The following is a 24,158-nucleotide window of genomic DNA, read 5'->3' on the forward strand; positions in this document are numbered from 1 at the left end:
ACCCGCAACCAAAAATTCGTAATGTTCCTAACAGAGTGACTCGTCTGTCCTGAAATCATACAGCTGAAAAGTTTTTAAATACAGTATGTATTATATAACATGTTGGATAAATAGACGTAGTTTATTGTTGATTTCATGTTCGTTGAAGTTTCTGCTTTTTAACATATGTATAAAATAATGTTATCTGTTATATAAACAAACTCAGGTGAAACAAAAAAATGTACGTTTTCATGGCTGCCAAATCTCAAGCATCTGGCATGACACTCACGCTTTCAGACTCACACTGGAAATCTTACGGTAAATCTATATTATTCCATTATAAAACCTAAAATTAGTTACGTCAAAGGTGTATTTACACGGTTAAATACAAAAGCAGACTATTTACAAGGTAAGAACTGCTACATGTGTGTGCAGACATCTCGAATTGACCATCTCACTCCAGCCAGCTGGCCGAAGTTCTGTCACGTGACAATAAATATTGTCAAAATGTTTTTGAATTGTACTGAATTAATTTGATTTGACAGTCAGGTCCTGATTAAATGCAATGTTGACGCAACTAATAGGCTACTTAAATATATATCACACTAAATAGTTAGACATTATGATATTCCGGACCTTTGTTTCAAGAATTTTTCTCTAACTGGACCTCTTTAAATTTTAGTTGAATACCCCTGCCATAAAATATCTCTACTTTATATTTCTGCTCCCTGCATGAATTACCTTACATTAATCTACGCTAAATTCCATCTGCCAGGTATCAGCCCAGTTCCTAATTAAATCAAGATCCCATTGTAGCCTCTGTGCTGCTAGGTCAGTATCTGCTACACCACCCACCTTGGTGTCATCTGCAAATTTAACCAGTTTACTGTATGTATTGATGTCAATATCGTTCATGTAAATTAGTAACAATAATGTTCCTAAAATTGAACCCTGCGGTACCCCACTATGAATGCAGGTCCACTGTGACATTGTGCCTCTAATAACTACCCGCTGCTTCCTGTCTGTTAACCAGTTTTCGATCCAAGCTACCACAGTTCTTAAAATCCCTGCAGCTTTAAGCTTAAGCGAGAGCCATTTGTGGGGGACAACATCAAAGGCCTTCTGGAAATCTAAGTAGATCACATCGTAGGCCTTTTTGTGATCAATTTCATTGGCCAATTTCATAGGCCAATCAGTTTAACTTAATCATTTTTTTCAGTGTGAGATGAAGCAACTTCACCAAAAGGTGGATTTTTTTCTTACCCCTTTTACAAAGGGGTGCCAATAATTGTGGAGGGTGCTATATATTAGTTATAGATGATGCTGTATTTGTACTAAATAGTGGTAAGTTACTCATGTCCTCTACAGTGAACACCCGTGTAAAATAATCATTAAACTCATTCACTATATCAATATCATTTTCAATTATAAGGCCATTACTATACTGCAGATTAGTGATTTCAGCTTTTAGAGCTCTTATGGAGTTAAAATATTGGAAGAAACTCATCCGTAGCCTCCAATGCAAGCTTCCTTTCAACATTCCTCTTAGGGAGTCTAATTTCATTTTTGAACTCATTTTGTACACTTAGATACTCTTGCTTTATTTAGAAATCATTAGTTATTTTCCACCTTAGTATCTCCAGCATACAATGTGAAAAACCCAGTAATACTCACCTTACTATCCCCAGGTTATAGTGTGGAATACCCAGTAAGACTGACCTCAGTATCTCCAGTTTACAGTGTAAGTCCCCCAGTCCAGCAGAGAGCAGCTTCACTCCTGAATCCTGCAGGTCATTGTCACTCAGGTCCAGCTCTCTCAGGGGTAAGGAATTTGATCTGAGAGCTGTAGCCAGCACCTCACAGCATTTCTCTGTGAGTTCACACCAGCCCACCCTTAAAAAAATTAAACACTTTTAAATCCACTTTTTACACTGCAGCAGTGTATTCAAATGAGGAGAATAGGTGCCATGACATAATGGATTTTCGGAAAACAATTAATTCACTAAAAATCATTTTACCAATCATCCCGATTCTGTTTGGTGTCCATTATATTTTTCAATAACATGTTAAAATCAGCATGTTTAACTGTAACAGTACTGTTAACTTTGCTAAGCTACACAAATGTTTTGCCAGGATTATATGGTTGAATGGATGTTTGCTGCTTCACTACTTAATTATTTCTAACATGGATCGAGGGCTGATAAGTTGTGGGATATAAGTGTCATGACCTGCTCGTACGATCCTTCCACAGCACATAACAGAATGACGGATCTCCGAAAGAAGACGCCTCCATTGACGGAGACGGAATATATCGCTCTAATCAGCAAGGCTGTATAATGGATGCAGCAGCCAGACATTCAGGAAGACCCCGCGGCTCGCGCCTTGGCTATTCATACGGGGGGACGTCCTGCGAGGGATTTCCCCGTAAAAAGATGCGTTCCTGGCCGAAGAGGTGAGGCTAAATTTACGGCAGCTCCGGAGTCAGGTGGCAGAGATAAACAGACAGCAGATCACCCTAGACTGCGGTCTGCCTATTGACCCGCTGGCTGATCTGCCCGACGTGACCCCGACCATAAGCCGTAAGAAGAAGCGGAGAAACAAGCATCTGGCTGCAGACCTCCACCAGGAGGATCTCCACTACAGGGACGGAAACACGTGACCTCCACAAGTGAGTCCGGACATGACGTTATGCAAACTTACGCCATGGAGGCAGTACCAGATATCACATGATCTCCAAGCACAGCCTGGATTTGTCAGTGGGAGGGTGTTTAGCTTTGTCGAAAGAAAAAAGTGGGTAGAACAAGCAACAACGGTAGCATTCGACTGGTGATTTTTTTTTCTCCAAATTTAGCTTTAAATTGATTACTTAAGCTAAGACTGACTGTCTACTGAAAAAGAAAAAATATTTATAAAATTATAAATAAATGTATAAATATTTGTCTTCTGCGCACAAGTTATTATTTGGAAGGAATGAATTAGCTGCGTATAGCTGTCATGTTATAAGAGGTTTATTTCAGGACGCCGTACTACGTTTGCTAGACCTGGCATTAGGGTACAGTAAGATACAACAGCCTTGTAATTAATATTACTGGAAGGAGTAAATACAACGCTGCCGCGTACTACTTTGACATTAAGGCTGAGGTATATACAGTCCGTATGAATGGTCGTGACAGAGGTGAAGCGATATGAACAATATTTTTTTCTTTCATTAACGGTAGTCAATAATAAAACAGGTAAAATAAATACAATAAATTGTGTCAGTAATGACAAGAAATGTTAGGGGAACTTGGTGAGGCGAACAAATCAACAAACCGAGTAAAGTGGTAAAAATAGTAGGCTATTTCTTGACGCAACTGAACCGAACATCAGTGTCAACAATATTAAAGATGCACAAAATACAGCCTGCGTGCAATAAATTGTGACCAAGTTATATAAGTTATTATAAATGTAGTACTTTTGATTATTTGAATATGATTCGCAAATTGACGGAATATAGGGTTATGCCTACTAATATTGACACTGATGTTTTGTTCGGTTGCGTTAAGACAGATTATGTTTTCTACTTTAATTGGTTTGCTGATTTATTCACCTCACTGAGTTCAAGTAACATTTTTTGATATTACTGACACCTATTTATTGTATTTACTGTACCTGTTTATCATAGTGTATTATTATGATTAACGAAAATGACCGAAGGAAAAATATTGTCATGTGGCATGAATTCATGTCGCTTCACCTCTGTCGCGACCATAAACACGGACTGTATAATTCACCCTTAATGCCAAAGAAACAGTTTGCAGCATAAAAAAAATGGAAAATGAGTTCATGGTGTTACTTGTTGACTGTAAATAAATGTCTCTCCAGTTTGATTTGTTTAGACGTCGAGACATAGTTTTGGTAGACATAGTTCTCATATTACTCTCGGCCTCAAACACAGAGTAAATTATCTTGTGCGCAATAACTTGTGAGCACAAGAAAATAACTTGTGCCACACGATTAAAAAAAAATAAATCACCCTATGGGACTTCGGGGGCTCCGTATTAAAGTGAGAATTTCACACGTACCGAAATAATAAAAATAACACATGCAATTAACATCCCTTCTTGTAGAATTAAAATACATTATTAACGTCCGTTTCCAATGTTAATAATATAAATTACTGTGTGTGACGATTATGTGATATCTGGTACCACCTCCATGCATGTTTGCATAACGTCATGTTCGGATTCGCTTGTGGAGGTCACGTGTTTCCGTCCCTCTAGTGGAGATCCTCCTGGTGGAGATCCTCCTGGTGGAGATCTGTAGCCAGATCCTTCTCGCTCCAGACGCCACCGCTACCGGGTTGACACACGAGCGTGTGTCTGACGCAGCCGTCACGCGGCCAACGCTGGCAGCTCACCCCTTCCGGGAATCGCGCCTGGCTCTTAAAGGGGCCAGGGTAATTTGAGATGCCATCCCGTGTGTCCCACGGTCCCTTAAAGGGACAGCGCTTGCTCATGAGGCACCAACCCTGATGGCTACACCTGATTTTCCCGACCCGCCGGCACCTGATGTTCCCGACCCGCCTGTTCTTGTGCTGTCTAACCAGCCTGTTCTGTCCGAGCCTGACCTGCTGGTACCGAAGGTCCTTAAAGGGGCTATGTCTGCTGCTGAGGCACAGACCTCTGCAGTGCCCCCTGCGGTTCCTGTGCCGGTGCTGTCTGCTGCTACGCCCAAGGTCCCTGCTACTGTGCCGCCCGCTGTTGTGCCCCAGGCTCCGCCCGCACCCAATGTCCCGGTCCTGGCTCTGCTCGAGCCCGATGTTCCGGCTCCGCCTGTCCTGTTTCCAGTCCCAACTCCTGCACCACCCGTCCTTGAGGAGGTCCCAGATTGTCAGAACACTGCTCCTTCCCCCTTGGGTGAGGAGGAGCTGGAATGGGATCCCTCAGGATCTGTTCCTCCATTCTCTGTGCCCTCTATGTCTCCTTTCCTGGTCTGCCTGTCTGCGTTCCCTGTTTTGTGTCAGGTCCTGTCTTACATCCTGTCCCTGTTCTGTGTATCTGTTCTGTTCCCTGTTCCTCATTGATGTTCTTGGTATTGTTTTCCATGTCCTGTCTTCCCGGTTTCGTCTCATCCTTCGCCTTCCCTGAGACGCACCTCGAGTGCGCGCCTTTGGGGGGGGGTTCTGTCATGACCTGCTTGTACGATCCTTCCGTGTGCCACACCGCCCTCGTTACCTCATGTGAATTCCTGATTGTTCTCAGCTGTTCTGCATTTCCGTCCATTAGTCTTGTGTATTTAAGTCCACGTCAGAGTTTGTATCCCCAGATCCGTCATTAACGTTTTGTTGTGTTTTGGTGATTTTGTCCTGTATGCCTCTCCATCTCCCCATTAAATCCCTTTTTGCCCCAGCATTTTTACCTTTTGCCTGCTTCCCCAGTCCGAGCACCGCGGCATATAACAATAAGGAAGCAGGAGAAGAAAACAGAAGCTGTTTGTGTTTGTTTATTATGTAACTGCTGAAATGCGTTGTGGGTTTTCTTGGTGTCCAGTTCCTTTTTTGTAAAAATGCATATTCTGTACTCACCTCAGCTTCTCCAGTTTAAAGCTGGGATCCTCCAGTACAGCAGAGAGCAGCTTCACTCCTGAGTCTCCTGGGTGATTGTAGCTCAGGTCCAGCTCTCTCAGGTGTGAGGGGTTTGACCTCAGAGCTGAAGCCATGGAAGAACAGCCTTCTTCTGTGACTCTACAGCCTGCCAGCCTGCAGAGACAGAAACTCTCCAATAAATCATATCACCTCACCATTACAAGTATTAAATAAATGTGACTGCTCTAATATATATTTCAAGAATTACAGTTTAGTATCTAAGAGTAGGCAGGCCCCCTCCTCCCTTTCCCTTAGGTAATCTCCTCTGTATAGTGTGGAATACATCTCTCTCTCCATCGGTTCCCCTCAGGGCTGTGTCACGTTGCTGACTCACGACTGCTGTGCTGCATCTGCCTCAAATCACATCGTAAAATACGCGGATGACACAACAGTGGTGGGTCTCATTAGGAACCACAATGACCTGCCCTATAGAGAGGAGGTGAAGCGACTGGTGGGATGGTGCAGTGACAACAGCCTGATCCTGAATGTGGAGAAGACCAAGGAGATGATCATCGACTTCAGGAGAAAACAGCCCAGTCATTCATCACTCGTCACTGACAACAGTGCTGTGGAAGTGGTCAGCAGCATCAGATTCCAGGGGGTGCAGATAACTGACAATCTGGACTGGTCACCAAACACAACATCACTGGTAAAATGGGCTCAGCAGTGGTTGCATTTCCTGCACAGGATGAAGAGAGCTTTCCTCTCCCATCCTCACCACTTTTTACCGAGGCACCATAGAGAGTGTGCTGACCAGCTGTATCTCCATCTGATTTGGCAGCTCGAAAGCCTCAGACTAGAAATTGCTGCAGAGAGTGGTGAGGACTGCAGAGAGGATCATCGGGACTTCTCTTCCATTCATCCAGGACATTGCACTCAAACACTCAGCAGAGCCTGTGACATCATCAGGGACTCCACCCACCCCCACCACAGAATGTTCTCCCTGCTGCCTTCTGGGAAGAGGCTTTGCAGCATCAAGACCAGGACAGCCGGATTCTGTAATAGTTTCATTCCTCAAGCCATTAGACTCCTGAACTCATGACAGCCCCTCCCCAAACTCTGCCTCTGTCCATCCAAGCAAGTGTCACTTTTTAAAGAACTTTATGCACTATATGTCTTGCACTATAACTGATATGGTGATGTATACTGTTTTTTTTTGCTGCTATACTGCAGTTAATATATTTTTATGTTAGTTCCACTTATATTCTATTTCCATCCATCCATTTTCCAACCCGCTTATCCTTTTTTGGGCCGCGGGGGGGGGGGGGGGGGTCCAGAGCTTATCCCAGAAGCTACAGGCACAAGGCGGGGGACAACCCAGGACGGGGTGGCCAGCACATCGCAGGGCACACTCACACACCATTCACTCACATATGCACACCTATGGGCAATTTAGCAATGCCAATCAGCCTCAGCATGTCTTTGGACTGTGGGGGGAAAGCGGAGTACCCAGAGGAAACCCCACGATGACATGGGGAGAACATGCAAACTCCACACAGATGTAACTCAGGCGGAGACTCAAACCTGGGTCCCAGAGGGGTGAGGCAATAGTGCTTACCACTGCACCACCACGCTGCCCCTATATTCTATTTGTTATTTATAATTTTTTATTTATTAACACACTCTGCCAGGCCGATGGTGAGCAAAAATGCAATGAAATTTCGTTCTGATGTGCACTAACCGAATTTCTGAATGACAATAAAAGTGGCTATTCTACTCTATTTTATACCCAGTAATACTGACCTAAGTATCTACAGTTTACAGTGTGGAATACCCAGTAATACTGACCTCAGTATCTCCTCCTTATCGTGTGAAATACCCAGTAACACTGACCTCAGCATAAGCAGCGTACAGTGTGGAATACCCAGTAATACTGACCTGAGTATCCCCGATTTACAGTGTGAAATACCCACTAATACTGACCTCAGTGTCTCCAGTTTACAGTGTGAATCCCCCAGCCCAGCAGAGAGCAGCTTCACTCCTGAATCCTGCAGGTCATTGTCAGTCAGGTCCAGCTCTCTGAGAGGTGAGGAGTTCAATCTTAAAGCTGAAGCCAGTTCCTCACAGCATTTCTCTGTGAGTTCACACCGGCTCACCCTTAAAAAAAAATAAACACTTTTAAATTCATTTTTTACACAACAGCACTGTATTCAAATGAGGAGAATAGGGGCCATGACATAAAAGATTTATATAAAGCAATTTATTTACTAAAAATAATTTTAACAATCATCCCGATTCTGATTGGTGTCCATTATATTTTTATCCATAGCATGTTGAAATCAGCATGTTTATCTGTAATGGTACCATTAACTTTGCTAAGCTACACAAATGTATTACATGGATTATATGGCTGAATGGATGTTTCCTGCTTCACTGCTTAATTATTTCTAACATGGATCGAGGGCTGATAAGATTGTGGGATATAAGGAAGTAGAAGAAAACAGAAGCTGTTTGTTTATCATGTAACTGCTGAAATGCATTGTGGGTTTTCTTGGTGTCTAGTTTCTTTTTTGTAAAAAAGCATATTCTGTACTCACTGCAGCTTCTCCAGTTTACAGCTGGAGTATGGCAGTATGGCAGAGAGCAGCTTCACTCCTGAGTCTCCTGGGTGATTGTAGCTCAGGTCCAGCTCTCTCAGGTGTGAGGGGTTTGACCTCAGAGCTGAAACCAGGGAAGAACAGCCTTCTTCTGTGACTCTACAGCCTGACAGCCTGCAGAAAGGAAATGAAAACATTGTTTTCTACAGCCGTCTATTTGCATGTAATTAGCTGTATAATGTGAGGGAGAGACCAGCAGCAATGGTCGGCTCTCAGGGGTTTAGCGGCTGCTTGTCTGCAAAGATATAACTGTAACACAGTGATCCTACACGACTCACTGAAGCTCACCTTTTAATCTGACATCCTGAAGTCACTGTGAATTAACGGCCATAAATGAGCATTTCATTTCCAAACCAAAGCATCGTGAGGATGGTGCACCTGTGACCCCCAGACACTGGCTGCTCAGTGTTACCCTGCCTTCCTCTCTTTTTGTTCCGTTTTCTCTCGTCCCACCTCGCCTGGGAACAGACAGCAGTGTCTCCCTCACGTCTCCCGTCTCTCACACCCAGAGACTCGGAATGAGGACGCTGCTGACTGCCAACAGCCACCCCAAACTCCCCTCTTCCTGTCGTCATTTTTATTTTTTAATAAAGTCTGCCTCACTGAGGCTTCAGTCCAGTTACCCATCGCTGCCTGTATGTCCTTAAACTCATACCACACTACAGTAAAACTGCCCACTGCCTGAAACAACTGGAATTGTGTTTTGAAACATAAATTACAGTGAAATTACAAATAAATTGATGGTTTCATGGTATGTGAGCCCAGATCCGAGGTCAGGCAGCAATTTAATACTGACCTCAGTATCTCCAGTTTACAGTGTGAATCCCCCAATCCAGCAGAGAGCAGCTTCACTCCTGAATCCTGCAGGTCATTGTCACTCAGGTCCAGCTCTCTCAGAGGGGAAGAGTTTGATCTTAGAGCTGAAATCAGCACTTCACAGTGTTTATCTATGAGATCACAGCTATTCAGCCTGAAACAGAAAACACTTTAAGACACAGACATATACACATCCTACACATTAACTAAATACAAAACATTACAATAAGCATTTGTTTTCAATATAATTAACATCACAGCTTACACTTCAAAATGAATTATAGTCTGCAGAGTGTTCTGTGCATCCTGGCAATTTGCTGCAGTCATATGGTCACTAATTATGAGTCAGTGCATCTTAGCTCAAAACTGCAGGTAAAAACATTAAGTACAAGCTACAGTACAGCCAAAAATCACAGAATATATAGGAACACATCAACAGCAAGATGGATGTGAACCTCCCATAACAGTCAGACCAGTGCTTCCAGTGCAGTCCTTAGCCACCTTTCTGCCAGGTGTCCCTACACTGGACACGTATCACTGAAAGGAGGAGATGTGAACATCCCCAGCAGCTAATGCAGCAGCAACTGACACTTGAATTCCTGATCCCTTGAGTAAAATCCATCTTCCCTGTATTGTTATACCTGGGAACATGTCAAATCACCAATTAGGTCTGGGTGATATGATGATTTTATCGGTAATCAGCGTAATCAGAGTAATCAGACAAGTATCGCAGTGTCGATATCTGACAGTGACTAACCGGCGATTATAGCCTTTGCTGGGGAAATGCGCTTAGGCTACATACAAAGCAAGATACCAGAAGGATTCATGATTTGCTTTCAGTTCAGCCTTCTAGCCTAAGATTCTGAAGCAGTAAAAAATAAACATTGCTATTATAGCACAGAATTTCACAAGCATTGTCTCTTGCAGTAAACGTGCGTTTGCCATTCTTGTAAGTTCAGTATTCACATCACCAACCTCTATGTTTGAGTCAGCAACCAGAATGTCAGCCATTCAAGTGCAGCTTTTGAGAATGTAGTCAACCTACTCATGTCTGTAACCATACCCTTGATTTGATTCTTAGCCATGGGGTCCTGCTGGAACACATATCAATTATACCTCAGAATCCTCTGCTTTCAGATCATTACTTGTTAATGTTTGATATACAGTAAAGCCTCCCTTTGGTCCCAGCTCCTAAGTACAGTATCAGACGTTCCATTGCCTCAATAACTACAACGACGTTTCTCAACCAACTTCCACAGTTCTCCAACCTTACATCTGAAGCCCCGTGTGAAAATGAACTTGAACGGGTAACTATGCACATGGAGAAATCGCTTCGCAGCACCTAGCTCTTGTAGCTCCACTTAAGAAGATAAAGCATAGAGATAAGACACCTGCCCCTTGGTGCTCTGATCATACGCGTGAACTTAAACAGGCTTCACGCAAGCTAGAGTGCAAATGGCGCTCAACTAAACTAGAAGTTTTCAGATCTGCCTGGAAAGAGCCTCTCTAAGTACAGACAAGCACTAGTGACTGCGAGGTCTGTGTACCTCTCCAGACTCATTTAAGAGAACAAAAATAATCCTAAATTCCTATTTGAATCTGTGTCTAGGTTAACATTCTTCAACGTTAAACTCACAAGCTCTTAATGACTTTAATAAATTTTTAAAGGTAAAATAACTAAAATTAGACCATCCAGTGCACGTCTGTCGCTACATACAGCTGCCAGCCTCCTGCTAGTCCTATGCATACTGATAATGTGACCTTGAATCTTTTCTTCCTATAAAACAATCAGAACTTTTGAGCTTATCTGTTAAGCCGGATGATGCATCACAGCTCTCTGGGTTAGAAGACGGTCTACTAACCCAGTGTTTATTTGTTGAAAAAATCTAAATGAGTATGTGAACAGTGATTTGGCGAAGCCCGTCTCTTGGTCGTTGGTTCCATCGACTCTGAAGCTGACAGATCTGGCTGGGCAACCAGGCAGGAGGTGAAGGAGACACAAAAAGTCCACCAGAAAGTGCAGCTGGAACAGCAGAGACTAGTAAGAACTCCGCAGAAGCCGGTCGTTTTTTGGACACAAATATAAGAAAAAAAACATGACAAAACTGAAGATTTCGATGAAACGGTAAGTGATGGGCAAATTTGGATGCGATTTTAGTGATCAACAGCCAAAAAACTATAAGGAACACCCAACACTGTTCAAGAAGCAAAAACTTTGTTGTGCAGTGTAATTTCCTTATGTGAAATACATAAAAACAGAAGTACTGTTAACTGGTCCCAAAGCTGCTTGAAATAAGTTTGACAACCTCAACCTCGGTGGTCTTCCTACCCAACCTAACACAGTGGTCAGAGATCTTGGTGTTCTGGTTGATTCAGATTTACGAACTGCGTTGTGTCATCTACGGAACACAGCCAAGCTTCGGAAGATGCTCTCCTTTCACGATGTGGAAACACTAATACATGCCTTTATAACTTCCAGACTGGACTGTAATGCCCTCCATTCTGGTTGCCCATCTGGATCCTCACATAAACTTCAGCTGGTACAAACTGCAGCAGCCAGAGTCCTTACAAACACTAAAAAAATTTATCATATTAGCCCTGCTCTATGCTCCCTTCATTGGCTTCCAGTTAAGTATCGGATTGACTACAAAATACTGCTATTAACTTATAAAGCACTGAATGGCCTTGCACCAGAATACCTTAGTAATCTGCTGACCTTATACAACCCTTCTCACTTTCTTTGATCTCAAGGAGCAGGAAATCTGTTAGTACCCAGGGTAGAAAGAGCTACGGCAGGCTGCAGAGCTTTCTCCTGTAGAGCTCCTCAGCTGTGGAATGGTGTTCCACCGGATGTGCAGGATTCAGGCTCACTCTCAATATTCAAGTCTAGACTAAAATCACACCTGTTTAGTTTAGCCTATAGGGACTCTAGTTCTAGCTCTAGCTAACTGCTCACTCCCAGTTAGATCTATAGTGTGAGGTGTAGAGCTGTGTGGGGATCGGTGCCATTGGCTTTTCATGAACTGAACTGTCAGTCAGTCACTCTAGCTTCACACCCCCTTGTGGAATTTACTTGGAAAATAAGGACACATATGTACGAATGCTGTTCATAGACTTCGGTTCAGCATTCAACACAATCATTCCTCAGCACCTGATTGGAAAGCTGAGTCTGCTGGGCCTGAACATTTCCCTCCGCAACTGGATCTTGGAATTTTTGACTGAGAGACGTCAGTCAGTCCGGATCGGAAACCGCGTCTCCAACACCACCACACTGAGCACTGGAGCCCCCCAGGGCTGTGTGCTCAGCCCACTGCTGTTCACTCTGCTGACTCACGACTGTGCAGCAATGCACAGCTCGAACCATGTCATCAAGTTCGCTGATGACACTACTGTGGTGGGTCTCATCAGCAAGAACGATGAGTCAGCATACAGAGAGGAGGTGCAACAGCTAACGGACTGGTGTAAAGTCAACAATCTGTCTCTGAATGTGGACAAAACAAAAGAGATGATTGTCGACTTCAGGAGAGCACGGAGCAATCACTGTCCACTGAATATCAATGGATCCTCTGTAGAGGTCATCAAGATCACTAAATTCCTTGGTATTCACCCAGTGGAGAACCTCTGTTGGTCTCTCAACACCAGCTCCATAACCAGGAAAGCCCAGCAGCGTCTCTACTTTCGGCGAAAACTGAGGAAAGCCCATCTCCCACCACCTATTCTCACCACCTTCTACAGAGGGACTATCGAGAGCATCCTGAACAGCTGCATCACTGTCTGGTATGGAAACTGCACCATATCGGATCGCAAGGCCCTACAGCGGATAGTGAGAACAGCTGAGAAGATCATTGGAGTATCTCTTCTCTCTATCACAGACACCTATCGCACCCGCTGCATCCACAAAGCCACCAGCATTATGGACCCCACACACCCTTCACACACACTCTCCAGCATTGTGGAGGACCCCACCACACACTCTCCAGCATTGTGGAGGACCCCACATACCCATCACACACACTCTCCAGCATTGTGGAGGACCCCACATACCCCTCACACACACTCTCCAGCATTGTGGAGGACCCCACACACCCCTCGCACACACTCTCCAGCATTGTGGAGGACCCCACATACCCCTCACACACACTCTCCAGCATTGTGGAGGACCCCACATACCCCTCACACACACTCTTCACCCTCCTGCCTTCTGGCAAGCGGTACCGGATCATTTGGGCCCTCATTGCCAGACTGTCCAACAGCTTCTTCCCCCAAGCCATCAGACTTCTGAACAATCAGAGACCGGACTGATACACACACACACCTTTACACAGTCCACTACCTCAATAACTTTTTGCACAACCTATTGCACTGTTGTACTTTACACTTAGTCTGTCTTACTCTTAAGACACATCTTACTGTCATCTCTTCTATTGCTTCTATTGTCTTGTGTCGCACTGTTTTTGCAGTGTCTGCACTTTTTGCACACTGCACTTTATGTAGTCCTGTGTGGACGTAGTGTTATATGTAGCACCGTGGTCCTGGAGGAACGCTGTCTCATTTCACTATGTACTGTATTACTATATATGGTTGAAATGACAATAAAAAGCCACTTGACTTGACACTTGACTTGACATTTAAGGGACCCCCCCATGCCTGCGTTCCCACCTGCCTCTCCCTCCTACTTATCCTGCCATAGCCTTATCTGCCGGATCTTACATACTGCACTCACCTAACTGTTTGCTCTGCCTCTAGTCTCCCCTGCTTTTGCTAATTGCACATTTTATTTCCCCTACTCCTCCTGGGCTGTGCTGCCTGGAGACCCCAGATTATCAAGATATCCTGCACACCCTGCTGCCTCCACTACCTGTGACGCCCTTCCGGCCTGCTCACCCTTCTGCCTGTGACATCTTCCCTGTATGTCCTCCTGTCGTACTACTGTTCGCCCTGCAATCTGAAGCAGCTCCAGCACTAGCCTGTCATCACCTCCCTGCCCCCACTTTGTGATTCAAATGTTAAGATTGGGACAGTGTGAATTGGGACTTTGCTATCTTGATCATTTGACTTCCTCTGCTGCCCCCTGGAGGATGGGCTCCCCCTTTGAGTCTGGTTCCTCGCAAGGTTTCTTCCTTCTAGGGAGCTTTTCCATGCCACTGTCCCCTCTGGCTGCTCACTGGGGGCTTTGGGCAGGGATGCTGTAAAGCGCTTTGAGACAATGTAATGTTGTGAAAACACGCTATACAAATAAAACTGAATTGAATTGAAATTGCATTCTTTGTTTGGGGGGGGACTTTTATTTATCGCTCAACTCTTAACAATGATTTATGAATAATGATGCTTCATTCATCCCCATGGAGAAATTGTCTTTTCTTCTCTCCCATCTTGCTCTCCAAGACACACCGACACATATACAGGTGAGAGGAAGTTTGGAAATCTTGTCTTTTTTGTTTTTACTACATCACTAGCTTCAGTTAATATAAAATCTAGGTTCCTAAAAATCCTAATTATTGATACAAGAGGGTAAATAAATTACATATATACATTATCATTTTATATGGTAAATAATGTTAATCTATTGCTGCCAGACCAGATGTGTCATCACATCCTCAGCCAGGAGCAGCTGCGGCCAGCAGAGGCCGCCAGTGAGCAGCCAGAGACAGCAGTCATACGGAAGCTCCCAGCTCTGGCCTCCATCACATGAACACGCCTGCTGACAATATGACTCACATGCCACTTATACACCCTGTGGATAAAGAGCCCTCACTGTTTCTATAGCAGGTTAGGATGCTGTGCCTATGATCAGAAGGCAGACTGGATGGGAACGGAAACGTCACTTTTTTGTTTGTTACTACATCACTACCTTCAGTCATTATAAAATCTGTGGTCCAGATTAGCTATTACCATAGAAACAGTTGTAGTCGAGATGATAAAAATAATAATATTCATCAGATATTTCAAACAATATTCATGTATTACTGCCAGACCAGACATGATTTCCCATTCACACGTCACTTACAGAGCTGTCCTGGAGTTCTTGACCACAGGCAGCAGCCTCCAATGCTCATATAATCCGATATATTTCTTCGGATCCAACACATCCAGCTCCTCATCTGACATCAGTATCACAAAGGCCAGAGCTGAGTAATGTGCAGGTGAGAGTTCTTCTGCTGAAAGGCTTCCTGAATTCAGGTATCCTTGTACTTCCTCTACTAGAGAATTGTCACCCAGCTCAATAAGACAGTGGAACAGGTTGATGGTCCTTTCTGGAGATAAATTCTCCTCTATTTTGTCCTTGATGTATTGGGCTGTTTCCTCAATGGCATGTGAGCTAATTCTTGTCTGTCCCAGTAGTTTCTGTAAAAGAGTCTTACTGGAGTCTGTTGAGAGGCCAAGGAGGAAGCGGAGGTAGAGGTCCAAGTGTCCATTCTTGCTCTTTAATGCCTCTTTCACTGCAGTCTTCAGCAGGTCAGCTGATGAGTTTGACAGAAACACATATAAAGCAGCGAGATACTCCTGGATGCTCAGATGCACAAAGCAGTACACCTTCTCCTCATACAACCCATACTCCTCTTTAAAGACTTCTGTGCACACTCCAGAGTAAACTGAAGCTTCAGTAACATCAATGTCATTCTCTGTCAGATCATGCTCATAAAATATGAGATAGCCTCTCTCAAGGTTGTCAAAAGCCAGTTTACCAAGTTTTAAAAGGAATTCCTTGCTGTATTCCTTAAGCTGCATTTCAAAGTTTTTCATATACTTGTCATTTTTTAATCTAGTCTGAAAGATCAGGAAGTGTGTGTACATTTCAGTCAGAGTCCTTGGAATTTCTCCCCTGTCAGTCTCACTAAAAAGCCTCTCAAGAACAGTGGCTGAAATCCAGCAGAAGACAGGTATGTGACACATGATGAAGAGGCTCCTTGATGATTTCACATGTGTGATAATCCTGCTGACCAGGCTCTGATCACTGAATCTCCTCCTGAAATACTCCTCCTTCTGGGCATCACTGAACCCTCGTATCTCTGTCACCCGGTGGATGCAGTTAGGAGGTATCTGATTGGATGCTGCTGGCCGGGAGGTTATCCAGAGGAGAGCGGATGGAAGCAGATTCCCCTTAATGAGGTTAGTCAACAGCACATCCAGTGACATTCTCGTTGTTACATCAAACCAACTCTCATTGTTCTGAAAATTGAGAGGAAGGCGACACTCATCCAGACCATCAAAGATGAACAAGACTTTGTACCTAAACAGCTCAGTGGATTCAAGTGATTTCAGATCTGGGACAAAGCGGTGAAGCAGTTCAATCAGACTGTATTCATCCTTAATCAAATTAAGATCCCGGAAAGGAAGAGAAAATATGAAGTGAACATCCTGGTTTGCTTTTCCTTCTGCCCAGTCGAGAATAAATTTTTGCACAGAGACTGTTTTCCCGATACCTGCCACCCCTTTAGTGAGTACAGTTCTGATAGGTGTCTTACACCCACATAAGGGTTTAAATATATCATTGCACTTGACTGTAGTATCTTCTGTTCGCCTTTTCTTTGATGCTGTTTCAATCTGTCTCACTTCATGTTCATCATTGACTCCTCCAGTTCCACCTTCAGTTATGTAGAGTTCTGTGTAAATCTCACTGAGAAGTGTTGGCTGTCCTCCCTTAGCTTTCCCTTCAAATACACACTCACATTTCTGCTTCAGGTTACATTTCATCGTTTTCAACATGAGCTCCCCTGAAGAAAAATGAGAGGAAAATTCACTAATTCTCAATTTGATCCTGACCAGTGTGGTAAGAGGATTAAAACACACAACATTAATCCCAACATAACGACCTTAACCCCTACCCAGCCCTAACCTTTACCATGAATTACCAAACAAAATACGAGATTTTTGGCATGTTCAGTTTTTTGATTGCATTCACAGATGTTTGTGGGGACCTGAGAAAAGGTCCCCGCACTGTAATAATAACAGGGCATTTTTGTTGGGATACCTAATCCCCCCCGACACACACAAACACTTTTTACTATTTCATTGTGTTAAAATTAAGCTTTAAATTTCACATCCTACATATTTTTCCTGAAGCCCCAGATATCTGTACAGCAGTTCCGGTCCCAGCTGATGTGGAGCCCTAGGAGAGCATCACCACCAGCGCCCGCTGCTTGAGGCAAAGTGAAACTGGCTGGCAAGTCAGCACTCCCTCAGAAGGTGTTGTCCTAGGCAGCCGCCAGACTCCTGCACTGGGTCAGGTACCCACGGGTACCGGTTGGGATGAAAATGTCACGAAACGTCATGAAAAACGCCACTTCCCATCGGAAACACGCCTCTTTTATGACGTTGATGTGGCACAAGATTTTGTTGTCCGAGTTGCCCCTGTGACGTGATTTCAACATGGCGGCTTACACACTCAACAGTAATTCTATTTTATAAATCTTTAAAAATGTTTATTTTGTTAAATGTATTAATAGTTATCAATGTAACTGCACGTGTTCGATTTAGAAAATACCATATCATGACCGTAAACCGTATCCTATCATGCAATATCAGATTTTTACCAGACTTTTTAGTGTCTTTGGTTTGTTTGTAGTTTGTTTGCCTCTCAAAAAAAGAATATTGCTATGAATGTGCTAAAATATTTTATAAAGATTTAAAGTGATTTGACTAGTTCGTGTTTCTTGTTTGTTTGTCTCTCGGAAAAAATAATCTCACTCCAAATCTAAAATATAGAGCAACAACACACAGCAGCGTGTTCATGGAGGCAGCCATGTTTGTTCCGAGATGTGGGTAGCTCGAACGGGAGATTGTCGGACGTGATGTCACTCAACTCGGAATTTCCGAGTTCCGAGAGAAAAACGAATGCACCATTAGATAACCGCCTCGACAAACATTCACATACAAGTCTGAATCCTTGCTGAAGCGTGTCATCGTTTTCTCTCTTTCACGCTCTTCACAGTATGGATAGCTTAGATTTACTGTATCTGATTTGATTTTGTGTTAAATGGACTTTTTCGTTTCAATTCAAAATTCATGTAGGCCTAGCGCTTGTCACGTTGAGAGGTGCATAGAAAATATAAGTGTGTGTAATTTATAACGGGTACGGGTGGGTAACGGGCGGAATGTTAACGGGCTCGGGCGGGTGCAGATTTAACTTTGAAATAATCACGGGTGCACGGGCGGGTGTGGTGCTGTACTGTGCGGGTCTCCAAAAGTGGACCCGTGCAGGACTCTGGCGGTTGCCTATGTCACCTATAGGTCTGACTGGCTCTGGCTGGGGTGGCATTAAACCCGGCCAATAACAGCACCTAAGCCAGATTATAACTTTCTAAACACATAGTAAACAGCAAGAGAAATTACAGCTGGCTGGCATTCATGCACAAAACCTCATTCAATGAGCACGTCGCTCACATGATAATGCTGTTTGCTATGCATATAAGACTAATCAATAATAAAAATGCAAAGGTTTTAAACTATTAGTTAATAAGGGGGATGGGAACAGAAAAGCATTTTATTTGACTATTGCAGTTTACTATCCTGAGACAGACACAGTGGACGGTTCATGCAGGTGCAGCAGGACACTTTAAAGATAAAGTGAATTTCTGAAAATGATGCTGTAGGTTATTGCCAATCACAAACACCTGAAAAGTATTTCCAACTTTCCCTAATGAATTTACGCTGGGAGGAACTGACATTAATTCTAGCTATTTATTAACTTACCAAATGCCGAATTATCCAAGGTAAGCTAGTAACACTCTGCTCCACGAAACACAACAGTTACTCTGATTAGTGATTATTACCTCTGTCTTTTTCCTGTTTTTCCTCCTCTTCTCTTCTTCTTTTTCTTCCTCGGGCACCAGAGGGCTTTGGTCTTTCTGACATGATAGTGTCTGTTTGAATTAGATACCATTAATCATATCACACACTTATCAATCGTATCAATGTTCCATAAAGACGCCTACAGTGTGTGATACAGAGGGGAGGGGGGGCGCTGAGCAAAGCAAAAAAATATCCCTTATTTAATAAGGTTTGCTAATTTAATAAGCTTTTTATTATTTTGAAATAATAGTGTAAAATAGTAATAAATCAACATAGTGTCACGCAACGGCTTGCAGGCGATCCGGGAAGCAGGAAAAAGGAGCCAGGAAGTCGGGTAACACGGGGTTTATTAGCAAAAGGACCGGGGGAAGCACAACTACAAACATCAATGACAAGTCTGGGGAAGACTGACTCAGACGAGGACTAAATACACAAGACAAACTGAGTTTAACGAGCAACAGTTGAGAACAATCAGGCATAAACACGAGGTAACGAGGTGGGCGTGGCACACACAAGGATCGTACAGAGCTGGGCGTGACATAACCCCCCCCCAAAGGCACGCCCGAGAGGAGGCGACGGACGAGACGCGGGGCAGGAGCTGAAAAACAAAAGCAAGACATCAACGGGGAACCGGGAACAAGACAGAAACACTGAACAGGAACAGGGACCAGAAGAAAGACAAGACCTGAAAAAGGATGGGGGATGCAGACAGGCAGATGGAAAAGGGCGACACGGAGGGAACACCCACAGGCGACACGAAGGGGCCAGGAGTGAACGGAGAAGGAACAGAGGGACGAGGAGCAGAAACAGGCGGGACGAAGAGACCGGAATGGAAGGGGGACAAAGGGGAGCCCGAGGGAGCCCAGGCGGGCGACGGGCAGCGGCCGGAGGGGCCACAGGTGAGAGGGTGGAGGGAGCAGGAGGGGACCACACAGGGGCCAAGGGAACGGTACGAGGGAGAGACGAAGGGGACACGGAGGGAGCAGGAGGGAACCCCGGCGGAGGCAGGCAGAAGGGGGAAGCCGGAGCAGGCAGAGGGGAAGCCGGAGCCGGCGAAGGCGCCATCCGACGCCCCGCCAAAGTAGGGGGGCCCGGAGGCGGGCAACACGGAGCTGGAGGTGAGGCCGAGGACCGGCACCGAGGAACTAGGGGGGGACCCAGCGGAGCCCGCCGACCCCGAGCCGGAGGACCTGGAGCTGGGCATGACACATAGTAAAAGTCAAAATTTTTATTTTCCCCCTTCCCTTTCTACCCCTTTGGAATGGACGGCGCCCCTGGCATTTTCCTGTACTGCCTATGCTACGGGTCGCCCTGATATACAGGATTCAAGTCAATGTATTTTTATATAGCGCATTTCACTACCGAGTCCAAGGTGCTTTACATGAGCATGTTGGGATACATTCCTGCATCATATGCAGAATAATTCAAAAACACGGAAAAGAGAAGACAAAGAAATAAAAGAAAGAAAGCCAGATGACAACGGAGGAGAGAAACCAAAAACTCCCAAGTAGAGAGGAAAAAAATCCAAGGTCAACTGGCTGCCCAAACACCCCCCGCCCCCCGCGCATACTAAAAGTATAGAAAAAGGAAGAGTGGGCAGGGGACCCAAGGAAAAAAAGGAAAAATTTCAAATTCATTTCAGTGTTCAGCATCAGTATCTAACAAACTGTTCATCATTTCCCATATAATCCTGTACAATATGTTAATTTTCAAGAGATTATAAAGGTTACAATTTAGACAAAAACAAGAAAGGTTAAAAATATGATTACCCTCCTGCAGGTCTTTATTCAGTCTCTGAGCAAGATCATTCAGGTTCATATTCTTCAGGATTATAAGCACGACATTGAGAGCATCAGCTTCACCGTAGTAATCTCTCATTTTGTTGGCGAGGTCTATTCTATCCAAGCCCTTCACCTGACCCCAGGAAAGTGTGTCTAACTCATTATACTCCGTGTGACTCAGTTTTGATTTAAACTTCTTTAACTGTTCATCATCAAGGTTCTCCAGGTAATCCTCCAAGAGGTCGGCGAGCGAGGTCTGGGCCTGCAGAATGTCGGAGATGAGTCCATGAGACCTCACAAACCCATACATGGTCATTCACACACATGCACTGTACTTTCCGTTAACAGAAGGCAGTATTCCTACTCACAGTCTTATACTGTATGTCTGCTGGAGACACCTGCTGTGATTCTTTCATTACTATAAGAAGCACACGTGTGTTTATTTTCTGCATTATTATTATACCTCTACTGTATTTAACCAGATTAGTCCACTGATGTTAAAAATCTATTTTAAAAGAGAGATGCGTCCAATTTAAAAAGCAATAAAAATAGTTCCAACAAAGCACATTGAAATAATAAGGTCAAAAACAAAATACACTAAAAACATCATGGTAAGACAGCATCCAATATAATCATACATATTTTATATTAAGTTAAGTTATGCTGTTAGACACTGGCGTGCACAGATAGAGACGAGGTGGTGCTGAAGCACTTGCCCTTTTGCCCTCAGTCCAAAAAAGTGCCCTTTTGAAAGACGCGATTTTTTATTTTTTTTTAAAGCTGCGCGATTTAAAAAGGTGTGAAAATCATGGCTTGATTTGTGCCCCTTCTTCAAAGACACCCGAACCCTGTCGCTTTTTCACTGTCACCGTGTCACGTGAACACGCTTGCAGTTCATTTGTTGTGAGGCGTGTAGCAGCGGCATGACATAGGACTACTTGGAGTAGGCATAGTAGGCTAACTATAGCGACTGGGAGCCACGGCGGACAACACGGCAGCTCTTTCCCTTCCCAACCAGTCAGGTAACCCATGAATCGAGTGAAATTATTCTGTTTGCCCTCTAAGACCAACCTGCAATTGTTTTGTTGTGAAGTAGCCTGTCAGAAACTGCACATGACAAACTTTGCCAGCTTGCCCCCTCCATCCATCCATATGGATAAACAAAAAAACGACACATTTAAAATGTAACCTAAACCATTTAGGCAACCCCACTCTCCATCAATTCCGACCTTTTTGCATACACTATTGAAAATATCACGTTATGCTATAGGCTACATGCCGTTAGGCAGAGGGCTCTTTTGAGCCCATTTTTCGTTACAAATTTTAGGATGATCTCACGGAAATCTGTGAATAAATACAAAGTTTTCAAACTGAAGTCAGTGACGGGAAGACATCACACTTTTTAGAGATGGAACTGCAGAAAAACCTAAAACCTTGACATGATTATGAATAATAGAATTATGGACGTTTCTCCGTTTTTGTGGATTAGCCTTTCCATAACTAACGTCAACTACTGTCCTACTTTGGTAAGATTGAAATTAATGTCTTTGACTGTGTTTAGTAGGTGTGATTTTTGATTTTTAGAGAATGTTTTGAAATAAAAGTCAAATTGCATTTAACCTGTGCGTTTTTTTTATTATAAAAAGAAAAGGTTTTCCACATATGCAAAAAGTGCCCTTTTTTCCCCCTGGAGCACTTGCCCCCCAAAATGTCTGTGCACGCCACTGCTGTTAGAGATATTATATGGTACCGTGGGAGGAGCCTAATGGGACTCCGTTTATGATGTCATAAGCGGGAGGGGGCATATCCCTTATTCTGATTGGTTGAGGGGCGTATGCCGCGGGTTGAGGATATGGGGATTATGTCTATATATGGTATCATACATGCTTCTGCTACATAAGGGGTCATATGGTTTAGGTTGCACTTAAACTTTAATAAAATAAAAATACATGTATTTATTAATGTGTTCTTTTTAATTACGTTTTAAGGAATAATAAAACATATAGCAGGATGACGTAAACTAGCGTATACTATTAGACGCGTGCCGGTACTTTCCGTATTTTTAAACACAAGAAGTCCCAAACTTTGTTTAACTTCATAAAAGAAAGAAAAGCCAGAGCAGGCGGAATTTAGACAAGTACTAACATGCCTGAACGAAACAATATCCGAAGGACAAATGCTGATGTAGCCGGGTAAACAGTGTGCGCCTTTAAGCAGTTCGGGTGTCTTGACATGGTATGTTTTACCATGTGGCTTTCTTCCCTATTGCGTGAGTGTTGGCACTTAAAGCAAATGCTTTTGTTCGGTTAAGAGGGGAGATAGGTGACTGCTCGGACTCCAGGTTTCGCGTTCCCTAGCACACAAGCTACGCGACAAGGTCCGATTGTGAGTTAACAGATTTCCTTTTTTTAACAAAATGCTTTCTTTTGGAGTTCTTGTGAAATGGTTGTAAAAATGTTCTGTTGGTAGAACTGTATTACCAGGTAAATCACTTTCTGTTGGGGTAATCATGTAAGAGAAGTTTTGTGAGATTACTGAGGGCGACACATTGTAATGGGGCTGCAAAACCTGGGTTTGAGTGTATGGATTGTGTATTTATTATAAAGTGTTGCCTTATTTTGTGTTGTATTTTATTTTCTTTATTAGGAACTGGCCACTACTGTTGTCTATAGTCCCTATAGCGTGTATTGTCTATGGGTTTTGTCATATATCGTCGTCTGTATTTTGTATTGTCAGTAGGAGGTCCTGAGTAAAGTTTTCCTTTTTTTGTGAAATTGTCTTTTCCTTTGTATGGCCAGTGTTTTAAGGCCTGAAAATTCCAAAAGTTAATGCTGTTCTCTAACAAGTGCAGTCGGGGAATAAAAACCCACGAGAGAGTTAATCTTTTCTGTGTTTGGTCGTATTCTTTATGATTTGGCCACTCCACTACACTGAGTTTAAACAAGCACCAGTCCCGGGCGAAACCAATTAACATACAGCATGTCGTTTTACAAGAAACAAAGCACTTAAATATTTTAACACAAGTTTTAAAAAACGATGCAAAAGCCATGATCAGTTTAACAGTTTATTTCAATGTAAATAGAAAAAGTATTTCACCAAACGCAAAGATCCAGCAATTGCTATTCTGGGTTCCCATGATGCCGCACAAACAGTGGGGTCAAGGCAGCCATTACCCCGCAACGGCGCAAACCTATGGAAGGCCATTTGGGACTTAACGTCTACTTTGATGTCCATGTCAATACGTCAAACAAATTACGTCTTAACACGTACATTATTTTCGTGTTAAGCCGTTTGGACGTCTTAACACGTCTTAAATCTATGTGTTAACACGGTCAATTTGAACGTCTAAAGACATCCCTTATAAAGTTGCGCACTCAAATGATTTTCGGTGGCGACAACAATAGCACATGTGCACTGAGAACACGCCCACTCACGCAGGCACACATTTCAAAATGGCGACACCAACGGTGCACCTGTTATTTCAAATAAACCCCTTTAACCATGACGTTTTTAAGTAATGAAACACTTTTCTGCCAATGTGAATAAAGCACCCCAAGCATTTCGACA

General features: G+C 43.6%; 1 protein-coding gene across 5 annotated transcripts in view; it reads right to left on the bottom strand.

The window, feature by feature from the left end:
• LOC111838752 (protein NLRC3-like) overlaps positions 1-24,158 on the bottom strand; it is a 61,441-nt gene that overhangs the window by 24,037 nt on the left and 13,246 nt on the right. For 4 of the 5 annotated variants that reach the window (XM_072711522.1, XM_072711524.1, XM_072711523.1 and 1 more), the window contains 8 exons: positions 20,580-20,853; positions 18,792-18,881; positions 15,026-16,733; positions 8,999-9,172; positions 8,143-8,316; positions 7,529-7,702; positions 5,546-5,719; positions 1,699-1,872 (listed from right to left, as the gene is read on the bottom strand). In XM_072711522.1, the coding sequence (XP_072567623.1) occupies positions 1,699-1,872; positions 5,546-5,719; positions 7,529-7,702; positions 8,143-8,316; positions 8,999-9,172; positions 15,026-16,733; positions 18,792-18,881; positions 20,580-20,853 (2,942 nt within the window). Of the gene's footprint in view, positions 1-1,698; positions 1,873-5,545; positions 5,720-7,528; positions 7,703-8,142; positions 8,317-8,998; positions 9,173-15,025; positions 16,734-18,791; positions 18,882-20,579; positions 20,854-20,959; positions 20,997-24,158 lie in introns of those variants that run through there. The other variant, XM_072711525.1, reaches the window with a different exon arrangement.

This window comes from Paramormyrops kingsleyae, chromosome 4 (genome assembly GCF_048594095.1).
Source record: "Paramormyrops kingsleyae isolate MSU_618 chromosome 4, PKINGS_0.4, whole genome shotgun sequence".
Taxonomy (NCBI): Eukaryota; Metazoa; Chordata; class Actinopteri; order Osteoglossiformes; family Mormyridae; genus Paramormyrops; species Paramormyrops kingsleyae.